The following is a 24328-nucleotide window of genomic DNA, read 5'->3' as shown; positions in this document are numbered from 1 at the left end:
GTTGCTCCCCAGCACAGAGATGCTACAGCTCTAAGGAAACCTGAAAAAGCAAATCAGCCCTCGCAGAAAGTGGGTACTTCAATTAGAAGCATTAGCTCGAACCAATAGAAACAGTTTCTCCTCTACTGAAATCTTCATCTGCGTTCCACGAAATGCTTATGTTTTTTTCTACGCTCCATTAAAACAGCCTTCACAAACATAATTCAGCCCCTACACCCACTGTCTACTTCTTCACTGTTTCCCCAGCAATGCAGTTTAATTCCTCACTACCCAAATTCTTCATAAAATGATAGACTTATTATTATAATCCTTATTGACAAGCAACCCATTAAACCAAGATTAGGGTCCTAGAAGGAATATACAAAAAAAAAAGTTTCCTTTGGCTCTGCAAAGAAAACATATGAAACAACAGTAACAAAACCATGCTATTATTTCTAGCACAGTGCACTTGGAAGTATAATTGATTTTGCAGGGAAACAATTTTAAAATTAGGGGTTTGCTATTTGTTATCTTAACCCCTCCTAAATCTTCCCATTACATCAGATTGAGTGAATTCTAAGAAGCCAGCAACTCTAATTCAAAATATCTTTGAGCCTTCACAATTGTCGCATGTTTATAATTTTCACCCCTCAAATTCGTCAGCCAAAGCTGCTCTCGGTGCATACAAGAGCTTTGTATCGAGTTGTTTATCTGTTTCTAACAGCTTGAATGTTTTATGTCATACAGCACGGATTTAACACAGACACCTCTTTTGTGGCTGCTTCTCAACAGATGGAAGTCTAAAGTCATTTTTATTGTGTTCATGGCTATTTCCAAAAGCTCTTCTTCAAATTCAGTGTCATAAAGTGATTCGCCTATGCACGTTTCATCACAGATGGTCTGCCTTCAAATCTTCTGAAACAAAGACAGAGGAGACATTCACCTTTCTTTACATGAACACAGTAAGCCCTCTCACTTTCAAAATCACATCAGTGGTTACTTATTTGTGGACCAACAGTGGTGTGCACCTCGCTAAGCATTTATCATGAAGGTAGACAATGTCACCTATATTGAAAAAAGAGAAAAACAACAGAATAACACCAACCCATCAGGCTCCAAAACTGGATGCATCAAAGTCACCATTGGTGCCATCAATGATCTAAAGAGACTCTTCCGAGCATAGATGAGAAGAGATGAATAAACCCAGCTCTGAAGTGGCAATAAAGTAGCACAATAATGAATCCATCAACAGAATCCTCTGCAAGCCTTATCTGGCACGATTAGAGCCATGCTTCTCTTAGGTTACAGGAGGGAAAAACCTAAACAAACATTACTTTTATGTCAGTGACTGATTTTCAAGGAACTTGTTAGATAAGTGCACTTGTTTTCCTGGCGGGATTTCCACACCAACACTGGCACACGCTTTCACAGAGACTCGAAGTTGAGTCCCAAACCAAACACAGCTGCTCTGCGATGCCACAACACTCACAGGATGGCAGCATGGAAGGGAACTTCTGCTGCTGCATTGACCCCTGCAATGCGAGGCCTCCTCACCACTGGCAGATGCTACAGCAAAGAGTATTTAAACACAACTTGCAAGCCTTGATCCCCTTCAGTTCCTATAATTATTCTTCTCTAAACCTTCCCTTTAAAATCACTGTTAAAGCACAAACTAAGAAGTTTACATTTTCTCTGAGCGCCATAAAATCTACAAATTGACTAATCCATAACTGCATCATCTTTTTATTGATATTTTAGACATTTTAATTTTTGTCCTTTTGTTTTGCTCTGCCTGACTTTAACCACAGTTCTGAAAGAATCAAAGACCCTTACAATCAATTACCGAAGTATGGCTGCTCATCCACATTATGCTCAGACTGATTCTGCTCAAGAGACAGACAGATCTTATTATCCCACCTAAACAGGCAGAAACACACCTTACAAAGACTCAGCTTTGCTTTACTTGCTTTAAAAATAAACAACCCCCAAACCAGTCATTCAAAAGCTTTAGTCCCTTGAGCTGGGAGCACATCAGAACAGAGCTGAATGCCACCTACCACTCAGTTCCTTTGCCACAGAGGAGCAGAACTAATTAACCCACCTGCAGTGGTGCAAGAAAACGCAGCGTGTATGGCCTTGTTCATAAAACTTACAGCTATTATTAGATAATTTCTGACTCCTCTCTCTAAATTCTGCTACATTGAAGAGAGAACACAAAACAAACATCAAATGGAACACCTACTTTTACATTAAAGCAATTCAAAACTAACAAATACAGCAGAGATGGTGCTAAACAGGTCAAGATGCATGAAAACCTATTTGGAATCACACACATTTTCAATTACAAAATGGTGATAAATCAAAATACTGAGAGTGTATGAAATGCCAAGAGTCCAAGACAACAAAAGCCACCTTACTAAATAAATGTAATACCATGCTGTTTCTTTGAGACTGAAATGTACTGATATGCTAAGCCCCATCTTCAACTCCTGACTAAATTCATTGCAATATCACATTCAGGGGGGAAAATACAAGCAATATCTATAAACAGAGTGGGATAGCAGGTATTTTGCAACTAGATAGTGAGAAAATGATATTAGGCACTGAATCCATTTTTACCTGGGAGTTTGTCACCATCAGCCTGCTCCAGCTTGCCCTCAGAAACTGCCTTAGGGCTGAATGAATCAAACAGGCAATGGGGTCCAGCCCTAAAGAAATATCAACAAAGTGCCCTCATCTGCTGCACAAAGCTAGTTTATACCCCCCAAAAGCTCTGCCTAGGATCCAATGAGGAACTAACTGGGGGACTTAACAGAAAAGAAGAAACATATGGCATCTGGGTACACTGCCAAGAAAAGCCTGAAAGTACTGACCAGTACAACAGCCAAAGTACCAAGTGGGTTGGAAATCAGCCAGGAACTCCTACTCCAATTGCTGCTACAGAGTCAGTCCCTTCTTTATTCTAATGACAGTTTTTCTAGGAACACGTTGCTCCATTTTAGCCACCTTCTGCCTGTAAAATACGAGTGCTTCCTTTGTAAGAGCACTGCTAAGAATAAACCACTTGTTAATATCAAGAATGCTGCACAAATTCAAAGTTGCATAAACAGTGCAAAGAGCTGACTTCTTAACAGGCAATGGTTTCATTACACAAGACTTTGTTTAATATGGGAGACACACACCCTGGGAAGCATTTCAGTGCGCTCTGCACACTGGTCCTAAGCACCCCAGTGCTGCCAGGTTGGGCACATCACTGCAGTTCCTGTGGCTGCCACAACAGGTTGCCTAGAGCTGGTGCCAAGAGATCTGGGTACCTCTTCCAATTGGATTTATAGAGCTCAAAATATAAAGCTTTGCAATGCTATATTTCACCTGCCTTTTAATGGCTGCAAGGAGAGAAGTGTCGCTGCTCCTGCTGCCAACACGCTCCAGCTCCAAAAGTGCAGCAGCTACTTTTAGCTCAGTCCTCAGATTCAACCCCCACAAAGTTTCTTCTCTCCATATTATATCTGTTTTGGAGTGTTGTAATGCTATTAACTCTGTAATGAATATTAATACAGCCTTTGGGGAGACTTGCTCTGTCTCTACTATGCCGAGCATATTATGAAGCACTTTTAAATCTGCACTAACAGTTTATCATATCAGAGACAAGTAATTCATTGTATCCCAGTACAATGGATGCACCCACAAAACCAAGCACTCAAACACCATGTTATAGTTACCAATCCTGCCTCCTCCCTAAGCAATATATCCTTTCACAAGACATAAACCATGCCTGGATTGAGCTTTTGTAGCATAAATAGGAGCAGGAAAGCAGCATTGCCAGTCTCCCACACCTCTGAAACATTTCTAAAGAAGCAATTACTTCTCCCATAGCTTTACAGACTGACTGAAAACTGAAAGCAGTTTAACCAGACTCAGAAAGGAAAAAGAAGAATACAGTAAATGGGTCAACAGAGAACAGTCAGGACAGTAAGGCCAGAGGAGCTAAGCTGGTCTCTGGAAGTGGGGAAGGGTTTGAAAAGGAAGTTATTGAATTGAAAAAAAAATATTACCAACAAGATACAGGTCTAAAAAATCCAATGGAAGATTGGATTGGGGTAGAAAGCAGAAGCTGAGATGCAGTGAATGAGTCAGAGGAACACTTGTAGGATTATTACAAGGAGTCTAACCTGAGGCGCTGCCTTCAGAAGGAAAAGCAGGTTCTTTATGTCAGAGCTGCACAGAAAAAGAAGTGCCTGAAACTGGGGCCTCTGTAGACAGAAACTCCATCTAGGAGGGAGTTACACCTCATATTCCCTCATAGCTAAAAGCCAGAGCAAACAAACTTCTACCAATTCAGCTGCCTGAAGCAGCTCTTAACAGGCAGCTGTTAGGAAGAGGGCAGGAGGGAGGCACGGGCTGGCACAGCAGCTTGACACCCCAAAAGCGCATTCTGGTTATTACTACTGAGAAACTTAACATTTAGCAATGGGCTGCAGTACATATGCCTCAATGAGAGGTAAAAAGCACTTTCCTAGTATCGGTCTTTCTCTGGAACAGATGAATATCCCAGCACAGCAGGGACTGTGGCGGAAAAGCTGCAGCTGGCTGAGCCCTGATATGGTGCTGATGGTACTGCCTGTGCTCTTACGTGGGGTCAGAACCTGATGCAGGCTGGGAGCTTGAAACCAGCTGGCTGCCATTAGCTGATTTCATGGGGTACAAGAGTAAGAAGAGGTACATTCATTTTGACAGAGGAGCTCTACAGGGCATTGTGTTTGTTTGTTTATGATGCTATAGCAGGCTATAAAGAACAAAACCAAGCCCTCCCCCCCAATTCTCACAGCATTTTGCTTGAAGAAGTATCACCGACCCAGCTGTATAAAACAACCTCAATTCAATGCTGTCAGCTGATAAGGTGCCTAGTATCTACCAGGACGGTACCATCAGGGAACTGTGGAATTAGAAATGTCCCTTTTTTTGTGCTTTTTTTGGCACAGTGAAACCATGGAGGAAACAAAGACCATGGAGGGTTATTCTAATAGTGAAACAAATGTAATTGCACTGTTTTGAGTGTCCAGAAAAAGAAAAAATAAGTGGGTAGAAGGCAGCTAAGCCAGTTAAAAAACAGATACAATAACTGTGGATCTGTAAGAAGCAACTGGAACAGAACAAAAGGATTTGACCCAAGTTACGACTGCAAAGGCACAGCTGAAGGAATGGTTTGAAAGAGGGCAGTGGGCTGGGAGAGGTTTTGTTAGGGAACTCGGTGAGAAAAAATGGAGATTTACTGGGCTGGAAAGTGGAGGAAAGTTAGCAGGTCCACAGGAAATTTAGTACCTTGTGTCTGTGACCACCATAATCACAACGCCTAAGGAAGATGGAGAAAAAGCACGGAGAATGGGAGCTCCCCTTCTGGCAGCAGCTTGCCATTGCATTAGGTTGGGTGAGAAAGGATTTTTAACAACTGTATGTTTATGCAAATTAATTTAGTGCAAACAAATTAAATGTCAATCTACCAGAACCTCTGAATATAGATGAGCGCAAAGAAAATACAAACCATGGTCTGAGGAAGACTGGTTAGAACTATTTTTTATGAGCTTGAAAAGAAAGCTACTCTGTGCCTCCAAATCAAAAGCAGGAAGCTACACATATGGCAAATTTCCTAATAAAACCCAGCCTAACTTCACACTGTATTACTCATTACAGATTAGTGCTTTCTCACTGCATCTCCCAGTAACTGAAATGTTCTACTATGATTGTTTTCTGCTTTCCTTTTTCCTTTAAAAAACACAACAGTCTCCTAAAAAGCCACCTAAATATACACATTGATCATATTAAGGGTTCTTGGAGATATCTCTACCAAATATTCTGACATCTAATTTCAGAAACGTTATGGCATCTTTCTTTTTACTAGCATAAAAGCATCCTGCTGCAGTTCTCTTACTTTCTAAAAGGCAGGGAATGCCAGGACTCCCATCTGGAAGGCAAATGACTCTTCATGGGGCAGGCACTGCTCTTTCAACCTCCAGTTAGGACGTTCCTTCTCCCTAGATGCCACATCTGACTTAATAGAAGGAAAGGGATTATTCCAAGCACACAAGACTTGCCATGGAAAAGGAATTAGCTTGCATTTGCCAGCACCATTTGCTGTACTGTATTTGTGGCTTTTCTGATAAGACGACAAAGAACCACTTCTTGGAGAACATTTAGTTATGTATGTAAAATCCTGCCTTGGAAGAAATGTATATTTAATTTCATGTATAATTAAGAAAACTAACTGGCGCTCAATTCATCACAAAGAAAGCAAATCTATCTTCCTTGCAGGGCAATCCGAGGCAGCAGTTACTTGTGCCACGCACTTGAACATGTGGTTGCACATTTAAGATGCTCCATGGAATTAAGATTTCCCAGAATATAGGAATACAATTGCTCCTGATTTTAAGCAGAAAACAAGGGTGGAGGAAGACCCAGGAGAAACCCAAGAGCAGATGGAGAATATATCCCATTAAGTCAGAGGTGCAAGAGTGGCCAGTAGAAGAGCTCTACAGCTTGAGACCCTACACAAATAGGGATGATCTCGAATGGGAAGATATCCAAACAAAAAAGCAGGCATGACAAAATCCACACAGTTTGTAGGTGTTTGGGATCTGTGTGTTGTACAAGGTGGCCAGAGTGACCTCACAGCTGGGGAATTCACAGCCACTCCCTGCAGAGCCACATGGACTCCTCCGCCAAGTCTGCTGACCAGAGGCTGTCTGCGTATTGCATCTGTGTATTGCGTTGAACTTCAGTGCTTGATGTCTGTTGCAACACGCCTTTCTCCTATTCAGTCACCCAATACATTTATAGATTTTGCAGACAATAATATATTTCCATCACTGGACAAATTTAAAGTAACTATTAAGTGTGTATCAGTTCTTCTTCTCTGTTGTGGACATGGATAACATTGTGAGATCTATTGGAACAGCACGACTATTTTATATTTCTTTTTAACATTTCAACACAAGAATGTTCTCTGAACTCAGGAGGACATCAATGCAATCAGTATTTATCACAGGAGGGTCATTACCTCAACCCCAGCCTAAGGCATTACTGTGGGGAACTACCATTTGTTGGGACTGGAAATAATGGGAAATAATCACAGAGCACAACCATGACTACGTTCTGATTTTAAAATGGCATTATTTCTCTAGAGAAAAGTAATTTTTTTTTTATTATTTTTTTAAGATGGGATTAATTTAGAATAGAACTCCTAAATCCAGTAATAACACAAACATTCTTTTAAGTGCATTTAGAATACTCAAAATATTTTGTAAGGAAAATGGAGTTTCCACAACAAAAGACTTAGTGAAGCAAGTTTTCATATATCACTACCCCATTTCAATAGCTCATACAATTTACACAGCAAATGCTCAATCTCTGACATAGTTTCTAACCCAGAACAGAGGTTTTTTGTTTTTTATTTTTAAGTTTCCTATTTTTTCATTTGAAATAATCTAAACTAACAAATCTTCAAGAGCCTCTTGTCTACTAAAGACCTGAACACCAGATTCTTCCTCATCTTCTAGATGTTTTCTCTTGAACTCTCCATTCCTGACATCCAGCTCTGACAAGTTTCACACATGAGCAGCTATAGCCTTGAAATTGAACGTTTTCAGTGATATCTCTCATTCTTTTCCAGATTATTAAATGTCACAGCGCTTCTTTTTGCTAAAGAAGTCTCCACCTTTCTTTTAAGACAGGATAAACCTTTGGGTTACACTGCATACCTGACATGTGTTTCATGGCCTCTGTTTTTGTGTATTAACACACATTAGTTAACAGTCTTTGAATTGGTTCCCACACAGTGAGGCTGCTGTCCACACAAGGCGTTCCCCTGACACAATGAATAGTTGTCATTCCAGTCATCTTCTGTCAGCTGAACAGGGGCTGAAAACACCATCTGGGAGAATCATGAAAGGGCAGGCTACGAGCCCTGGTCATGCTAACAAAAAGCAAAAACTAAATTGGATACAGCTGCACAACACTGCAATTCCTACCCTGTGTTCTTCTTCATTGCTTCCTTCAGAGGTGTGCCCCAGGTCTTTACTCCTTTTGGTCTCAAAGTTCTGCTTCCATTTGATCTCGATGAAGGCCCTGTGACTAAAGGCAACTCAAGGACTTTAATGTGCAGCTGGGAAGGCAGCAGTCACACCAGGATTACAGCCAGGGAGCACTGAATTATTCAGCTAACTTAAGTCTGCAATTTTTTCTGTATGAGCAATTGGAAAATTTACAGACTTCACTTTTAGGGTAGTTTTAAGCAACTTTCTAAAGTGAGAACTAGAAGTTACCCCAATAAACCCTCCAGTCTCTTCCTCTGTTAAATCCAGTTTGCACTGAGATGCTGAGGATTACAACCTACCCAGCTTCCAGAGTCCACACACAAGCAAGTTGAATACCTACAGGCAATGACAGCTGAATATCACTGATTTAAACACGTACACTTGTAAGAAGAGATTCCTTTTTAAAGAAGATCACACTTAGCTGCTAATAAAACCTCCACTAAATACACTTTTCATGTATAAAACATCTACGGTTATTATCTGCTTTCAACTTGAAAAGAACAGCAGCATTTTGAAGTCTGACCTCATACTGTTTACGTACGTACCGCGGCCAAATACGCAGCACATTCCTACCCACGCACCATTTATTAAATGAATACACATGCATATTTCTTGTCCAGAGAAATGAGAGGAATTACTAACACTGATACACTCTAGATATAGTGCTAGCTGTACTTCGCAGCTTCCCTGTTTGTCTTATAAATGCACCTAAATCCAGACTGTCAAGTGCAGACTGAAATTCGGTTTAAAGAAAGGATACAGGGATTATAAAAACATACTTGAAAAATGTAAAATTAAAAAAAAAAATCACAAAAAACCCCCAAAGAATGAGTAATTAGTACTAAATTCTCTCATACAGTAGAATATGAAACAGCACTTTTATCTTCTCTAATTAGCTAGAAATCTCAATTTCATCCTAATGAACAGTGATCTAGTTTCGTGCAGAAACATCAAGTATTAACTCCTGCAATAGCTGACAAATATTTTATTTAAGCAGTGAAACATTTCAACTTGGGTGCTGGGTAAAACGAAGAGGAACTAAGTAGGTCTAGTGGAGACAGAAGATACATTTATATACTGAAGTACTAATTTTAAACAGCTTCTCTGCAGATTATCAGCATGTGTCTGTTGTACCAATGATGTGCTCGGCTGGATGGAGCATCTGAGAGCCACCCATGTTAACCACACACATCCTTATTTAGCCCCAGCCCTGCAGATATACATCACAGCCCCCTTTGCTGGTTCTAACAAACTTCTGCACACCGCAGTCACAGCAGCGGTAGGGAAATGCTGGTCCCCAAACAATCATAACCCAACACAATGTTTATTCTGTTGCAATATTTCTCTTCTTAAGAGTTTTAAATGAGTATTAAATCCATTACTGCTTTGGGCTCCTCTACAAGATTCTTCCTGATAATAACTCAGATAGCAACACAGGAGTGTGCTTCTCGAACTCATCAACCTAAAGCACCACAGCTAGAGATAGAGGGGGAAAAAAAATGCAAGGCACTTATGGAGCATTGCCAGCACTAGGAGACCTTCACAGCTCCCTCCAGGCTCCTGCACACCTGTGTGTGCCAGAGTGCTCCAACTTTAGATGCAAAGAAGTGCTCAGCCTCCTGCAGTACATCAATGGGACCTGCGCTCAGCAGGATCTTGCAGCTGCAGGGATACATTAGTAAGAACAGCTTCCCTGGAGTGCTTTGCCTCATTTTCATCCTGAAAAGAGAGCTTCATGACAGGCTCTTGAACTCTGATGTTTAAACAAGTTCTTGGGCTTTATGGCTTAATGATGGGAGGAGGCAAAGCAACAGTGACACAACTTGAAACCGTTTATTAGAAAAGTCTAGATTCCCTGGCAACTCACCACCTGGGCTTTAGCTTATTGCTACCACTAATTACTTTTATCTACTTAATTTTTTATATGTATGCTCCTTTCAGGCATTCATTAGCTCTGTCACTTTTTTCCGTCCCTCATTTCTCTCTAATTTCTTCCTGCATACAATGAACACTTGCAAGTTCTTTCCAGTGGCACAGAGCTGTTTAAGTAATGCTAAGATCCCCATTCAGCTGGGGTTTACATGCACCGTCTTCCCTCGGTTCGTTTGATACCTCTCCTCATGTGGCTACATGAAGGCATGATAACAACACAGTTCTCCACTCCCAAAATTTGTCTAATTTCCTTTCCTTGTTCCCAACCTCTACTTCTTCACCTTGAAGCTCTTCTCACTGCCAAGGGCAACTGTCTTGTGATACAGAACTTTAATTGAAGAAAAACTGGGGCAGTCATCAGTGTTTTACCAACACAACTCTGAAAGTCAAACCCAAAAACACTTAAATAGATCATCTGTGGCATTTGTATGAAGAATATCTATAAAAAATAATAATACTGTTCCCTAGTTAAACTTTTCTTTCCCTACTTAAATCAGAAAGCACAGCCCCAGCCTCCCAGCAGTTGGATTCCTGGATCAAAAGCTGCAGCTTTCATAAAATTTTAGTCTTCCAGGGCATTTATTTAACTCTCCTTTCAGCACCTGAAAATTAGAGGGAAGAAAGAGTACAGCCCCAGGAATCCATGTTGCAACACCTGTGGTAGTTAAATGGCAAGAAGAGACTGCTTGCAGTGGATCTCCTTTACATTGCTCAAGAGACAACAAATCATGCCAAGCTTTCAAGTCTTGCCATTAGCTCGTTAAATGGAAAGAGTTGTTATCAAAGAAAGAACACCATGCCTCTCATCCAGAGATACAGATGAGCACCGAGATGAAGTTCAGCTTCTCCTCCTACACAGTACCACAGGGATGGCCTGGAATGTCTGGGAGTTAATCCAGTGAGGTAGCAGGGATTCAAATCTATTCAGTCCCAGCTCGCAGCAGTGCCATGCAGCCACTCTGCTAGATCCCAACGTGACTGACAAAGCACCAGACTTACAGGTCACTAACATACTAACTGATTTCGCTTCATGAAACCAACCCCCAGCTACAAGCCTCCAGAGCTGCAGCACTAAGCAGTGCTGGGCAGAGAAACCAACAGCAGCTCAGGCTCTGGGCAGCCCCAGCAGCCCAGCTCATGCCCCTGCTGTGCCCATCAAGGCTGCTCACAGCGACAGGGACACAGCAGTACCATATTTTGATACAAAAGATGGCCATTAAGATCCACAGTGCTGCTGTGGAATAAACACTGATCCCACGAGGTCCTTAGGCATCATTACTTTCTTGATAACCACATTAAGAAAAGAAACTGAAGACTGCAAAAACCAACAGGCTGCTGGATGGTATTACATTAAAAAAACCAAAAAACCCAGAAGGTACACAATGAAAGATGTTGCATCTGATAGAGGAAAAAAAGGAGCAGTTGCACCTAGGAGAAAAAGCTAGAGGGACTCTGAAGTTCTATTTTCAGTTGTATTACTGACTTGTATCTGAACAGCCAAGGGACATAAACAGAAATTTAAGCCTGTAAAATGATCTGAAAACACCTGTTCACAGAGGTATAATGTTTTCTCCTGATATACTTCTGAAATACTTGGAATCAGAAGCGCAGCCAGGTAGACTCAGAGCCCCCCTGAGACACACAAACTACCAAGTTTCCAATTTGTACATTAAAAAAAAGCTCAAAGTTGAACAACATTTGTCACGCAAATTGTGTTCTGTTTTCCCAATCAATCGGGAGTGCTGGGAAGCTCAGCAACAAAACATTCCAGTAACAAACCTCTGTGCTGTAGCAGGTTTGAGGTTATGTCCTTTCCTATTATTCATCAACATGATTTTCATCTTCCTTCACTGTCAGGTTTTCCTTAATAAGAGATGCATAACCCACATGCCAAAAAAGCTTTTAAAACTTACATTTGAAACAGCTAATTCCAATATGTAGCTGGATACATTTTCTTTTGGCTCTTGCATTGTGGCATTATAATGTTGTTTACTTTATTAGAAACAGTTATGTCAATTGTCAGTCTTGGGAGTTCACATGAGCACTTTAGAATATACAAACTCCAACTGACACAACTTAAAGTGTGCAGGGCAAAAACCAACATATCCCAAGAGACACCTGAATTTACTTGAAATATGTTTCTATGTCAAACAACAAGCAAACTGGAACCAGGATAAACACAACCGCCATCAGAGATGCTGTACATCACCACCAGGCAGGTCAGTGCTGCTCTTTGCAAGGAAGCAGATAAGGTAAATGAAAGTTGCTTTTTAGAAGAACGAAACAAAAGAAATCACATTACAATCTGTACATACTTGCCTTTAAACACAGTTACTGAAGTCATGGTACCAAGGCATCACAAGAGCAGAGCCTTTGAGCTGATTTACCTGAGGAGACATCAATGCTCTAGCAAAGAAACCTGGGATGGCAGGCTCTCCTAACCAGGAAAAGATGTGGGGCTTTTGGAAACTATCATCTGTCTTAAGGTCATTCTGTTTGAAGAAGGAACAGGTTGGCTTGAGCACTTCCAACTCTCCTCTGTCCTGCCATTAATCAAGTCAGACTGAGGGGGCAGCACCTGACCTCAGAACCAACAACCAGGCCACAGAGTGCAGCCTCAAGAAGAAACGCTTGAGAAGACCCAAAATCAAGCTCAAAAGTCCCAAAGTATATGGCAAATAAATTCAGAGTCCATAGGATCAAAACGTTCAGTACAATTAGTTCTATTAGGAAATCATTCGGCAACTTTTAACAAACATGGGTACATTCATTGGTCTTTTTTCCCCTTCTTCATTGACAGTTGCGATATCCAGACAAGAACAGCGCAAACAAAAAAACCTCAAAGAAGAGACTGATAGCACATCCCATTCTCCTTTTCACAAATAATACAAGAACAGATAATGCAAAGCAGTCTATCAAGTGATACAATCTCTAAAACAAATACTAAAGCAAAAGAAGAATTCAGGTTGATGATTTAAATGCTTGTAAATTTGGACAATCATGGAAAGTGCTTATTTAAAGCACTGATTGAAATAATTTTATCCTGGAGGCAGGAGATTGCTCCTGCCCTCAAAGTTAAAAATAATATCACCATTAACCTCAGCAACAATTTTCTAATTGCCAAAGATTACAAATCTTTTATGCAGCATTCATCCACAGAGAATTCAATCACTCTGCTTTGCCTTTCAAAACCACAACTGTAATAGTAGCTGTGAGGCAAGTTCCCTTTTACAAAACAAAACCCAAAACCCCCAGATTTCTTTGATGTATTTTATATGAAAGCGTAAAACATTCACTTTGCAAAATGAAAAAGTCTGTCTTATCAAACTGTATCAAACTGTCTGCAAATTAATGCAACACCTCACATCATTATTTATGTTTGGTGTATAAGCAAAAGGAGGGACTGCTTGGAGCTCTCCTCTGAAATTTCTGTGCCAGTTGGCACTATGACACAAGCAGCTGGTCCCACATTTTGTTCCCTAAGTCCTGAGCAATAAGGACTTACAATACATGCCAGCAAAGCAATGGACATCAGTAGGAACAAAAAGGGCAAAGTCTCGTTTTCAGAGCATCCAGAATTATAAACCATTTGTGCTTTCAAGAGCCATAAAGAGATGCAGCCAAAATGCACATTCATGTTCTCTGTTTCTCTCAAATGTGTACAGAGAAATAAAACAATATTCATCCTAAGCTACAGAAGAAACCCTTACACACACACCTCCCAGGTTTTGAATCTCAACCAGTATGTAAACAGTGCTACACTGAAACCGATAGTAGTTCTCCTATGGCTGCCTGACAGTCCTGCTAGGGCCGTGTTATTAACTATGTCCAGCCTTACAGTAATTACAATTAAGGCAAACAACGATGCAAAATCACATTCTTTCTTCCATTTCTCCCAGTACCAGGAGCCATCACTATTGCTCTTCTGTAAGAAAATGTGGTTTCATCTCAATTGCAGGACAACCTGAGTTGTAACAGGGCAATAAGCAGCAGGGAAACTCAGGAGACTACTATATTTCATCCTCCATTTCCTCTTACTCCCACGCTGATCATAACCAGATTTTTCAATACCTCTAGTTTGGTGTGTTTGGAGAATACACGCTGCAGGGAAAGTTTAGGCAATTCTTTGGTGGGGTCCATGAGTACACTACCTGCAAACAAATCAACTTCCCATTTAAAATGCAAGTTCAAAGAGGTGTAATTGAATCATGGAACACACCAGAGAGCAGTATCATGGACCATGCACCTTCACTTACCAGAAGTTTTGAGCCTTTCAGCAGTTTTCCATCTGGTAGAGAATGAAAAACTAAAGATATTTATTACATTAGAAGTGTATTGATTGAAAGTAGAACCGTATGACAGTATCAGCTATTGTAGCAGAACTTAAAATGTTTAATCTTGAAGGGGATTTTTTGGGGAAAAAAAAAGCTTTTTCTACATCATGAACAATGAGAAAATTTGCAAGAGATAACATTTGGGCACTGAAAGTAAGTGCAACTAAATGTTCCTTTCTCCAGGGGAACTTTGAGTTTTGTCGACATGACGTGGTATGGATAATTGCATTGTGGTTTAGCAGTTAAAACACGTCCTTTGATTGTCTGGCTGGAGATGTCAGCTGCTCACACAGCTGTGAATCAGACAAGGTCGGAGATGATGAGAGCCAGTGATGTTTCAGCATCATAATCAATTTGTACCAGCAGCAGTGTGACTGGCACTGCGCTCTGCAGTTCGTTATGGCACTAACGAAGCAGTGGCACTTCATCCTCTCCCGGTGGCTGCTTTAGTGCTCAGCGGCTCTGAAGCTGCTCTACCTGCAGCCTGAGCCTTCCTCCCAGCTCAGTGCCAGGTGCAGCCACGTCAGCAGATCTTCTAGAATTATACTTCTACACAAGTAGAAAGAGATAGACTCTCCATTCAGATTACTTTATAGGCAGTCATTTATTCTAGACTTGAAAGTCTCATCTTTTTATCTCCTGACTGCAATTGAGATAGATCACTTATCCCACACCAGGAACAGCTTTCCTATCTAAGCACTGTGCCATAGCGCTTGAATGGACAGTTACTTGAACATTGATTCAGGCACTTTCAGTACTTACTCTGGACTAACTATTAGTATTCTGCAATCCTCACAACATTTTAACAGCAAGATTGTGAGAAAAACAACACCACCATTTTTTCAAAGCTATATTACTTCCAAATAAAATCGCTACATTTGTCAATAAGTTTTAAACTGCTTTAATAAAGGCACTAGCCCAAATGTTTAACACTAGCTAAAGAGCTCTGAGATCATGAGCTGCCTTTCAGTATATCTTCGTCAGCATGGAAACTTCCTTCTGGACTCATCTGTCTCCTGCTGTCACATAAACATCAGGTTGAACTGAAACTCTACAGGGCTAATAAAAACAGAGGGTCATTAAATCTTCGTGATCTTTTACACTGAAGATCTCTTCGGCAAAGAGATGGCCATGAGCCAGAGAAACTGGTCTGCCCACTTGGGCTGCTGTCTAAGTAACGGCCAGTGACGAGAACGGTGATCATAACATGAACATGAGCAGGGAGTTGGCAGTTGGTCATAAAGGCTGTTTCTAAGAATGAAGAGCCTCGTTCTCATCTGTGTCATTTGTCAGAAGGTGGTGGCACAGGGAACACATTCCAGAGCTCATTACAGAGGTTTTCATACTGGGGCACAAAGACACTACTAGGAACACACAGATCAGTTTAAAAAGCATGAAAGTGCCACACGGCATGAGCAGCAATAGTTCACATTACTGTTCAGCTTTGGTCTCCTGTGGTGCAGGCTGCACACCCCAGCAAAGGCAGCCCCCAGACTTTCTGTGTGTAATTATAGTGGCTGCTGCCCTTAAACCAGTTTTCAGAACTGTCATCTGAAAGGCATGGATTCAAATCAAAGAACAGCACAGAGCTTGCAGAAAACAAGCCTTCTTTCCCTTTTCTGGATCTTTTATGTCTATTAAGTGCTCAAAACAAAGAGCAAACTCAGTGATAGATCCAAACTCAGCACAATCAGAGGCTCCTAAAGCCAAGGCAGGGCCTTAGCAGAACACGTGGGCAGTGGACATGCTGTCACATCCTGCTGGGAAGGTGTGACACGTTCCAAAGAAACATGGGACAGGTGAAGTGGAAGATCTCTGAAGGGTCCCAAGATCAAGGAGAAAGTTAGCAGTGCCCAGCTCTGAGCACAGAAACAGAATCACAGCACGGTTCCTGCCTGCAGTCCCAGGGCTGCTGCTGTGCTGCTCCAACCACAGAGAACTGGATTGCAGCAGAACAGCATCTGGCACCAGGAGATTGTTTAAAAGTGAAGATGCCAGAAACCAGAAGTCCAGTTTTAAGATACAATTTACATCCTAAATATTTGGATCTCTCTAACAACAAGGAGAAAGGAGAAATATTACTTTGGTCCAAAGGAGCTACTGAAAGATGAAGAAGTGGGCAAAGCTCGGGTGATGCGCTGTTTTTAGTAACCTAAGGAGTACAAATTTTTACTCTAACACTCAGACTCAAAAATAAGCAGCTCCCTGACCTACAGAACCGATTATTTCAACATCTCACTGCCCCAGAGCTGCATTTAAATTTGTTTGTAAAACATCCTGGCTGGACACCATGTTAAACAGAACTAGCTAACACACCTTTACCACTGTCTATCAGTACACTAAGTAGTAACAGTAGTGCATATTAGCACATCTTTAAGCAATTTAAGGCATTCCTCATTACCCAGCTTCTATTTGCCTTTAAACATTGCCAAACACCTAAGAATGTGAGCCAAGGAGCATTGCCACTGGGTACTGAGTCATGAACACCAAGCACTCCAGCAAGGCCTGCTTGAGCATTCTGGCTCAGCAGCTGTGAAATACCCATCCCATCTATGGCAATGGATAAACTGTGGAGCAGGAGCATGCACATAAACACTTCCTAGGAGTTATTCAAGCTCAGAGAGAAAGTTAAATGACTGCTCATAATCTAAAAGCATCCATGAATCAAAACTGATTTAATTAAAGCAGCTGCCTGCGCACCCAAACATAGAAGCAACGATTCAAGCTAAGTGGGCACAATACACTGAAAATTAATTGACTTTTTGATTTTAATAAAAATTGAAAAAGATTCAGTTCCACACCCGAGGAATAACACAGCTGTGAATGGCAGTGCTAAGAGCTCTCACTTCCAATTACAAAGTTTTGCACCTTTTAAAGCAATTTTAAATCACATTTTTGCAGAGCACATGGGAATTCAGACCCCAAAATTACCTGACTGTGACTTTCTTGGCAGAAAATCATAATCCTGTAACACGATATCCAAGAACTGTTCCCCTTCATTGGAGACTAATGTCATCCTGCTCCTGTTCAACAAGAACACTACGTGAGCTGTGACCTAAGCACGCAGTACTCGAGAAGTTCACTCCCAATAAAACCTCACTACACCTCGTTTGCCGTGGCAGTGCTCAAGAAGGCAGCGCAAAGCAGCGAGCTCAGCCCAGTGAATCAGGGTGGATTCATCATGCTTTCAAGTACCTGTACTTCAAATGCACAGCAGGATCGTTTGCACACAGCTGGCATGGGGCCGCCTTCTCCAGGCTTCACCTCAGCATATACATTTCCATAGGCTCAGGCAAAAATAATAAGGACTCACCATTATCTTCTGACCTTTTTTTTCCCCTTGTCTTTGAAAGTTAATCAGTAACCAGAGATTTCTGCTACAAGTTCATGCTGCTGATCTCAAGGTCCCATTGCCCACAAAGCTTTAGAAGATTCTGTGCACAGTTGAAAACACAGCCATGTATACAGCAAATTCTCTACTTTCACATTTGAACTTCCTACACTATAAATAAGGAGTATTTCACATGCTGCAACATTGTATCTGCAGCTCTCTAAACCAGCTGTATCATGGCCTTATCCAGGTGTATAAGAACACTCCAGGAGGTCAAGAGAAATAAAAGGCAATGTGCTTTTTATGAGACAGTTACCGAGCTGCTCACTCTGCTAATCCACATCAGTTTTCAACCTCAAACAAGCACAATTGGCATTTAAGGCCCTATCTAGTGCTTTCATTTTAAAAGTCATCATCTCCTAGGGTTGATAACATGATATGCAACGTGGCCACAAGCATAAAACTGCAGACAGCGAGCTGCTTCATCTTTGACAATACTAAGATCTCAGCTAAAACTCAGCACTTAAAACTTAAATATCTCAAAAAACCAAGGAAAAAAAACAACAACAAAAAACCCCCAACCCTTTAGTAAGTCATAGATCAAATGGATAAATCCTTCTGGTAAAACATCCTTTCCTTCCAATTGCTCAGCTTTCAAATTCATAGCAAATTATTTTCTCATTTATCTGGGTTGCTGCTTCTCAGCCCCTCCGTCCAGACAGCCCCACAGACAGAAAAAACGAGTAACAACAAAGGCAACATGCAAGGCATGGTTCAGCTGGAGAAAGAAGCTGAGGAGGTAACAGACAAAAGCTTTCTTCATTTCTGATTTGATTCTAAGTCACATTCGAGACTCCTTTCACTGGTCACTCAGGGAGACAACAGGGCAAAACTTTTTGTCACTGTTCCTAAGCCTGTTTCTTTGCCCCTGCCCACACTGGGTTGTGATTACTCAGCTGGCAAGAAAAAGACAACCTGACTTTGTACAAAAAGAAGAGCACATTACACACCAGACATCAAGTTTCACCTCTCAAACTTATATATAGCAAGAGTGTTACATGAAGTAATTATTTTTTAACAAAAAGATATAAATAAGGCATCCAGAAAACAAATACACGACATGAAATTTAACATTATGTACTACATATTAAATAAAACTATTCATTTTGTTATTTCATTTCTTTCCCCTCTTTTCTATTGAGAACTATCATTCGCTTAGATGAATAAACTACTTCATGGAAGCTGGTTTTGCTGTACGCAAAGCACACAGGTGTTGTTCTCACAATCAGTTTTTACCTGGAACTAGAAACAAGTGATGCCCCCAGTGATCCAATACTTATTTTTTGTGGGAGAAAAGGCCACTAAGAACATGTGGGGATTTTATGGGAAAGATCAATAAGTGACGCTTTTAAATATTAACTTCAGTAAAGCTTGGAGAAAGATCTTCGAAACCCTTCGAAATGCCAGACCTCGGATAAATCCTCACACTTGGCCACTGAATCAATTAGAAAAAGTTCCCTGGGGAAGCAAAATAATTAAGGTAATTGAGCTTTCCACAGATGTGGTATTACAATTCTAACGTTTTTATGGATGTAATTTCAAGCCCCATAACAAAAGTATATCTATATGTCTATACACACTCATATATGCAGAGGGCACTTTCTATTTCTTTTGCTATTCTGCGTTAGTTATGGATTATTAAAGGACCTGAGTGTGCAATCAAATGTGGATCAAGATACGCAGATGATACAAATTAAAGAACAAAATCAGATCTCTCCTTAGCAATACCAAAGTTTAACTGTTCACATTGTATTTCTTCCAGTAACAATCTCAGAATACTGCTTAAAAACATGACAGAGATATTCTTCCTAACTTGCTTTAGCTCACCACTTGAGGTCAGAACACTGGGTTTAAACAACAGGGAAGAAAGCAAAAGACAAAACACGAGCTCCCTCCCGTCCAAAGCCTCAGAGAACAAAAGAGCCAGATGTACCAAATTCACAGAGCAGACGTTATATCCCTTGATGAGAAGATTGTATCAGTTTGTGATATATACACATATTTCTACTACTATTCCTCGAAGGCCAAGGAACAGTGATCTGACACGAGTTTGCCAATAAGAGTTGGCACAACTGCATCCCAACCAAAATCAGACACAAAAAGGAAAACAGAGTTCAAACAGTTTTTACGAATATTTTCAATATCCAAAGTGCTGGCTTTATTTAAAGGGGGTAAAACACTAAACACCATAAAAAAAGCATCATCGCTTTACAGCTGTGCAGGCAATCCAAAAGAAGCTTTATGATCATTTGCCCAAGGCCTGGATTTTTCAGCAAGCACAAGTTTAGATGGACAGCAGCTGCCACCTTTGTGTTCCTGTGTCTGGTCACTGCCCAAGAGCTTCTAGGAAGGACTCAATACTCGACCTGTGGAAGCAGCTGGATTAAAACCCAAGCACTCCTACTGTATAGCACACACAGTTTTACTTCTCAACAGGAGCACTTGCAAGAACAACTTCAGTATTCCTTTCCAGCTTGCATCATCCTAACAAAACCCTTAAGGTAATTTCATTCCTTGCATAATGGATGCTGGAACTAATGTCATACAAGGAACCTCCTCCTCTTCAGCATTCCTTTGCTGCAGTTAGGAAATACAAGCTTTCCGCTACACACAAAGCTAACTGGCAGCACCACAATCCTAACTAGAGTTTCGACATTTGTCATCTGAAATAAAGGGCTTATTACACTATGAAAGAACACTAATTGCACAGCACAACCTAAAGGAAACCACTATCTGAAAAGTTAAGAGGAATAACACCACGAGTTTCACAATTACAGTTTTCCCGGATTGCCAACAGGGACAAGCATGAAACACAATTAGAATTTTGTTAAACCAATATGTAATTCATAAACGTGGAACTCATTCTCCATGACCTGTTTGTCTTCAGAGGAGGGTGAATCATGGAGCACACACGCAGCCCAGCTCTGAGGCTGAGCACATGCAGGATGCTCCTTGGGAAGCGCTGCTGACAGCACAGCCCCTGACAGCCCTTTGCCAAAATCACAGCACACCACACTCTGTGCTCACAAAAGATGCCTCCAGGGAGTTTGTTCTCATCATCGTTATTCGGTGCACGTAGGAGCCACCTTCAATGGCTTTTACTTTAATTAAACCTTTACTACAGTAAAGGGCAGAGAGGGTATGAACACATTTACACTACACAGAATGTGGAAGTGGTAACGAAACAGAAAGCAAATGGAGTATCTTCCTCTCTCTGTACTCAGAGACTCTTCCCCTCCACCCGCTCCCCCAAGGAGGAAAGGAATCCCATCCTTGAGTCAATGTCTCGATATAACCGTTTGAACCTTACAGGCAAGGACACGTCCGCTCCTCATCCTGTAACAATCCTCCCCCCCACCCCTTATCCAGTTGAGCACTTGCCTCTCCTCCGTGCCCATCAAATATCCCGAAGATGGAGGGATGAGTCTTGTTCACTAGGTCGGTGATTACTTCGAACCTGTCCTCCATGTGATCCCTCCGGCCTTGGATGGAATAGACAGCCACATTGTGGCTCTTGAACTCCCAGGTCTTGGAGAACTCGGCATCCAGCACGTCCAGACCCCCGAGCCTGTCATTCTGCATGATCTCGGCCACCTTGCCCTTCACCATCTTCACCGCATCCCTGCTGGACTTAACAATGGTTTTCACCTCATCCGTGTGGAAGAAATAACTCCATAGGGCCAGGCTGATGCACAACAAGAACAGGGTCTCCGGTCTGAGCAAGAAGTAACGCATGATCCGACCCAGCAGAGACAGCAAAGTCATTGTATCCTCTATCATTTATTATCGAGACCGTGTATCCCCACACCATGCAACGCGCTCCCGGCGGACGGGACGGGGTTGAGTCGAGGCAGCGGATCAGTGCATGCTCGGCCGGGGCGCAGCCGGCAGGAGGGCAGCGCCGAGTCCCGTTCCCCGCGGCTCCCTGCTCCGGCCGGCGCCCCGGGGGGGGCCGCTCCTCGCCCCGTCGCTGCCGGCACCGCGGCGCCCCGTGTCTCCTGCGGGGAGCGGCCCGGCCCGGCTCGGCGGGGAAAGCTCCGCCGGCGCCGCACACCCCCTGCGGCAGCGGCACCGCTCCGAGCCCGAGCCCTCCGCGGGCAGCCCCTAGGCCGCTGCTCTTCCTCAGGGCCCCGCGAGAGGCCGCCGCGCTCCGGCGCTATGGCAGCTCGCAGTGTCGCGGAGGCAGGGGCCGACCGCAGCGCTGGTGGCTGGCAGGGCCGCCGCGGGTACCTGTCCGCCGGGCACCCCGCGCCTTGCGCCGTCCCTCCCCCGGGGCGGGGCGCCACCGCCTCCTCCTCGCCTGGCCCCTCCACCGGCCTACAATGTACTACAAGGCGGGGAGCTGCGCCGATTGGAGGCCGGCGGCGCGAGGGATCCCGGGCGTTGTAGTGCGGCGGGGCTGCAACAAAGAGAAGCGAGAGAGATATCACCGCCGAGAGAGATAACTGCAGGTGCCGGGTCACAAGCACCGCGCTGAGCACCCGGCACAGCAGCTGCTGGAGACCCCTCAGCAGCCCCTACTAAACGCGAACCCGGAGAAACAAAGGAACAAACGGGGCTGTGGCTGTTCTTGAAGCCAGTCGTGGAAGTTTATCTTCTAAATGTAATAGTAACCTCCAAGATGCGTTCACATGCAATTCACATTTGGTGAAGAGGAACAGAAGTACACAGTTCCAAGTTATTAAACAAATAGTCGAGGGCGTCCAGGCAACGCTAATGAAAAGAATACAGGAACTACTCCAAATGTGTATTTTCTTTGTCTGACCCACTTCTGTAGGTTGTTTTTCTGATAATTGTAGATCACAAGCTGTGACTGCGAGCACAAGTTTGCTGGGATAAAATCAATTCAGCAAACAGCCTGAGTTACAAATGAGAAGGAGTGATTTTCACCAGCTGGCAGAACGGGGGGCTGCAAACTGACTAAATTCATCAAGAGTGTGACGGCTGATGTGACAGCTGAACACATCAGAGTGATGGTGAAATGAATGAGCAAACCATGCATCCAGTCTGATACTGTCACTGAACCGTCTGCCTTTGAAGCTGCCGGAGCTGAGTGTGAGTGTGCGCCCTCTGTGTCTTCCAACAGCTCCCCCTCTCTTTACACTTCTGGTAATACAGAAGTTGCATGTAAACTTACACAATATTTTTGGCTAGTTTTTCAAAGATCAGCTTAAGAAAGAATCGAGCTTAATCAGCTTTCTCTTAATCAGAGAATTCGCTTTCACTCAGCTCTTGAAATGGAAGTGACCACCAATTAAATGTGAACGATCCAGGTGCTACATGTGAGTTCTATGTGAAGATAGAATAAGTGCACAACTGGAAGGCTCAGTGTGGCGCTGAGTCAGCCCTGACCCAGGGTGAGCAAAGGGACTCACATGAGTGTTTCATTGTGCACTCCATGGCTGGTTCCTGCATTGCTTTCCCTACCAGATCTCCCCAGTGAAAAGCATGACCCAAAAACTTTCTTTTCAGCACTGGAAATCATTAAAAACTTCACCACTCTGTGGCATTTGTGACTGAAAGATTTCACTTGGATTTCCACTGAGCCATCTTCACAAATAAACTTCATAATTACACACCTTATCATGAGGTAGAAAAAACATATCTTGCTCAACAGCTCCTCCTACTGCTTACGTGTTTGTAAGAACATTTGTTTCGACAGACAGATTCTCCCCTCTCCCTGGTAAACCCATGAGAAATCTTATTATAGAAATTTCGCTCCTCTTGCATTTCCTTTGAAGGGGAACATTTGTGGAATGAAAACAGCAATTTTCCACAGCAATTGTTCTCTGACATTTTCCAAGCTCCTCAGTTCCCAGCGCTCATTATAGAACATCTTCACGTGTAACATCTGATCTGTGTTTAATTCCTGGCAATGTAGTGTCAGTGAGGACGAGGGTCACAGGATGTGGGGAGACTTCTGGAAAACAGAGTCATGTTTCATCAGCATCTTTTATTTAAGCCTCAGATGCTGCTACAGAGCGCGGGGCAGTGAATTGCTGTGCAAAGGAAGCACCTCTGGGATATGTGGGCATCTTGTCTTGGACCTTGGCAGAAGCACGGTCCCAGAAATCTGATTCTTAGTTCAGCTCTCAAGGATGTGAGACACCTTTGGGAATTCTCACTTATTACTCTGAGCTCTCTCTGATCAGCTCCTTTGTATCATCATTATTCCAAACACATTTTTCCCCATCAGTTTTCAGAGTTGAATTCACTGAGAATTGGAGCATGACTGAAATATCACCAAAGAAACCCAGCAGATAAACCTGAAGATGGTCCTGGCTGCCACAGCTGCTGTCTGCAGCAGTTCATTTAAACATCAGCATCACTTCATGGCACTGCGCAGTGAAGATGTATTTGGACACAGCTGTGAAGGTTGTGCTGGTGGATTAATGCACCACGAGGTTACCACTTTCATGAAGAACTCCAAAATACGCAAGCAAAATATAAATAGAAACCAAGCTATTTAGAGTCACTTTGAATTAGCTACGAACTGGCAGCCTTCTTATTAAATCTCTCTGAGATTTGAACATAAATTGATAAAAATCAATAACAAAGGAAACCTCATTTTCTTCATCATTAATTTTTACTCAGTTTAACAG

At 42.4% G+C, this 24328-nt stretch overlaps 1 protein-coding gene across 1 annotated transcript in view; it reads right to left on the bottom strand.

The window, feature by feature from the left end:
• Positions 1-21987, bottom strand: part of PPM1L (protein phosphatase, Mg2+/Mn2+ dependent 1L) — an 80646-nt gene extending 58659 nt beyond the window's left edge. Inside the window, exon 1 of the mRNA XM_015872084.2 lies at positions 21108-21987. Coding sequence (XP_015727570.1) covers positions 21108-21506 — 399 coding nt within the window. The 5' untranslated portion in view covers positions 21507-21987. The remainder of the gene's footprint in view (positions 1-21107) is intronic.
• Between the last annotated feature and the right edge of the window lie 2341 nt (positions 21988-24328).

Source organism: Coturnix japonica, chromosome 9 (assembly GCF_001577835.2).
Source record: "Coturnix japonica isolate 7356 chromosome 9, Coturnix japonica 2.1, whole genome shotgun sequence".
NCBI classification, from domain to species: Eukaryota; Metazoa; Chordata; class Aves; order Galliformes; family Phasianidae; genus Coturnix; species Coturnix japonica.
This window is presented reverse-complemented; position numbering and strand designations above follow the sequence as displayed.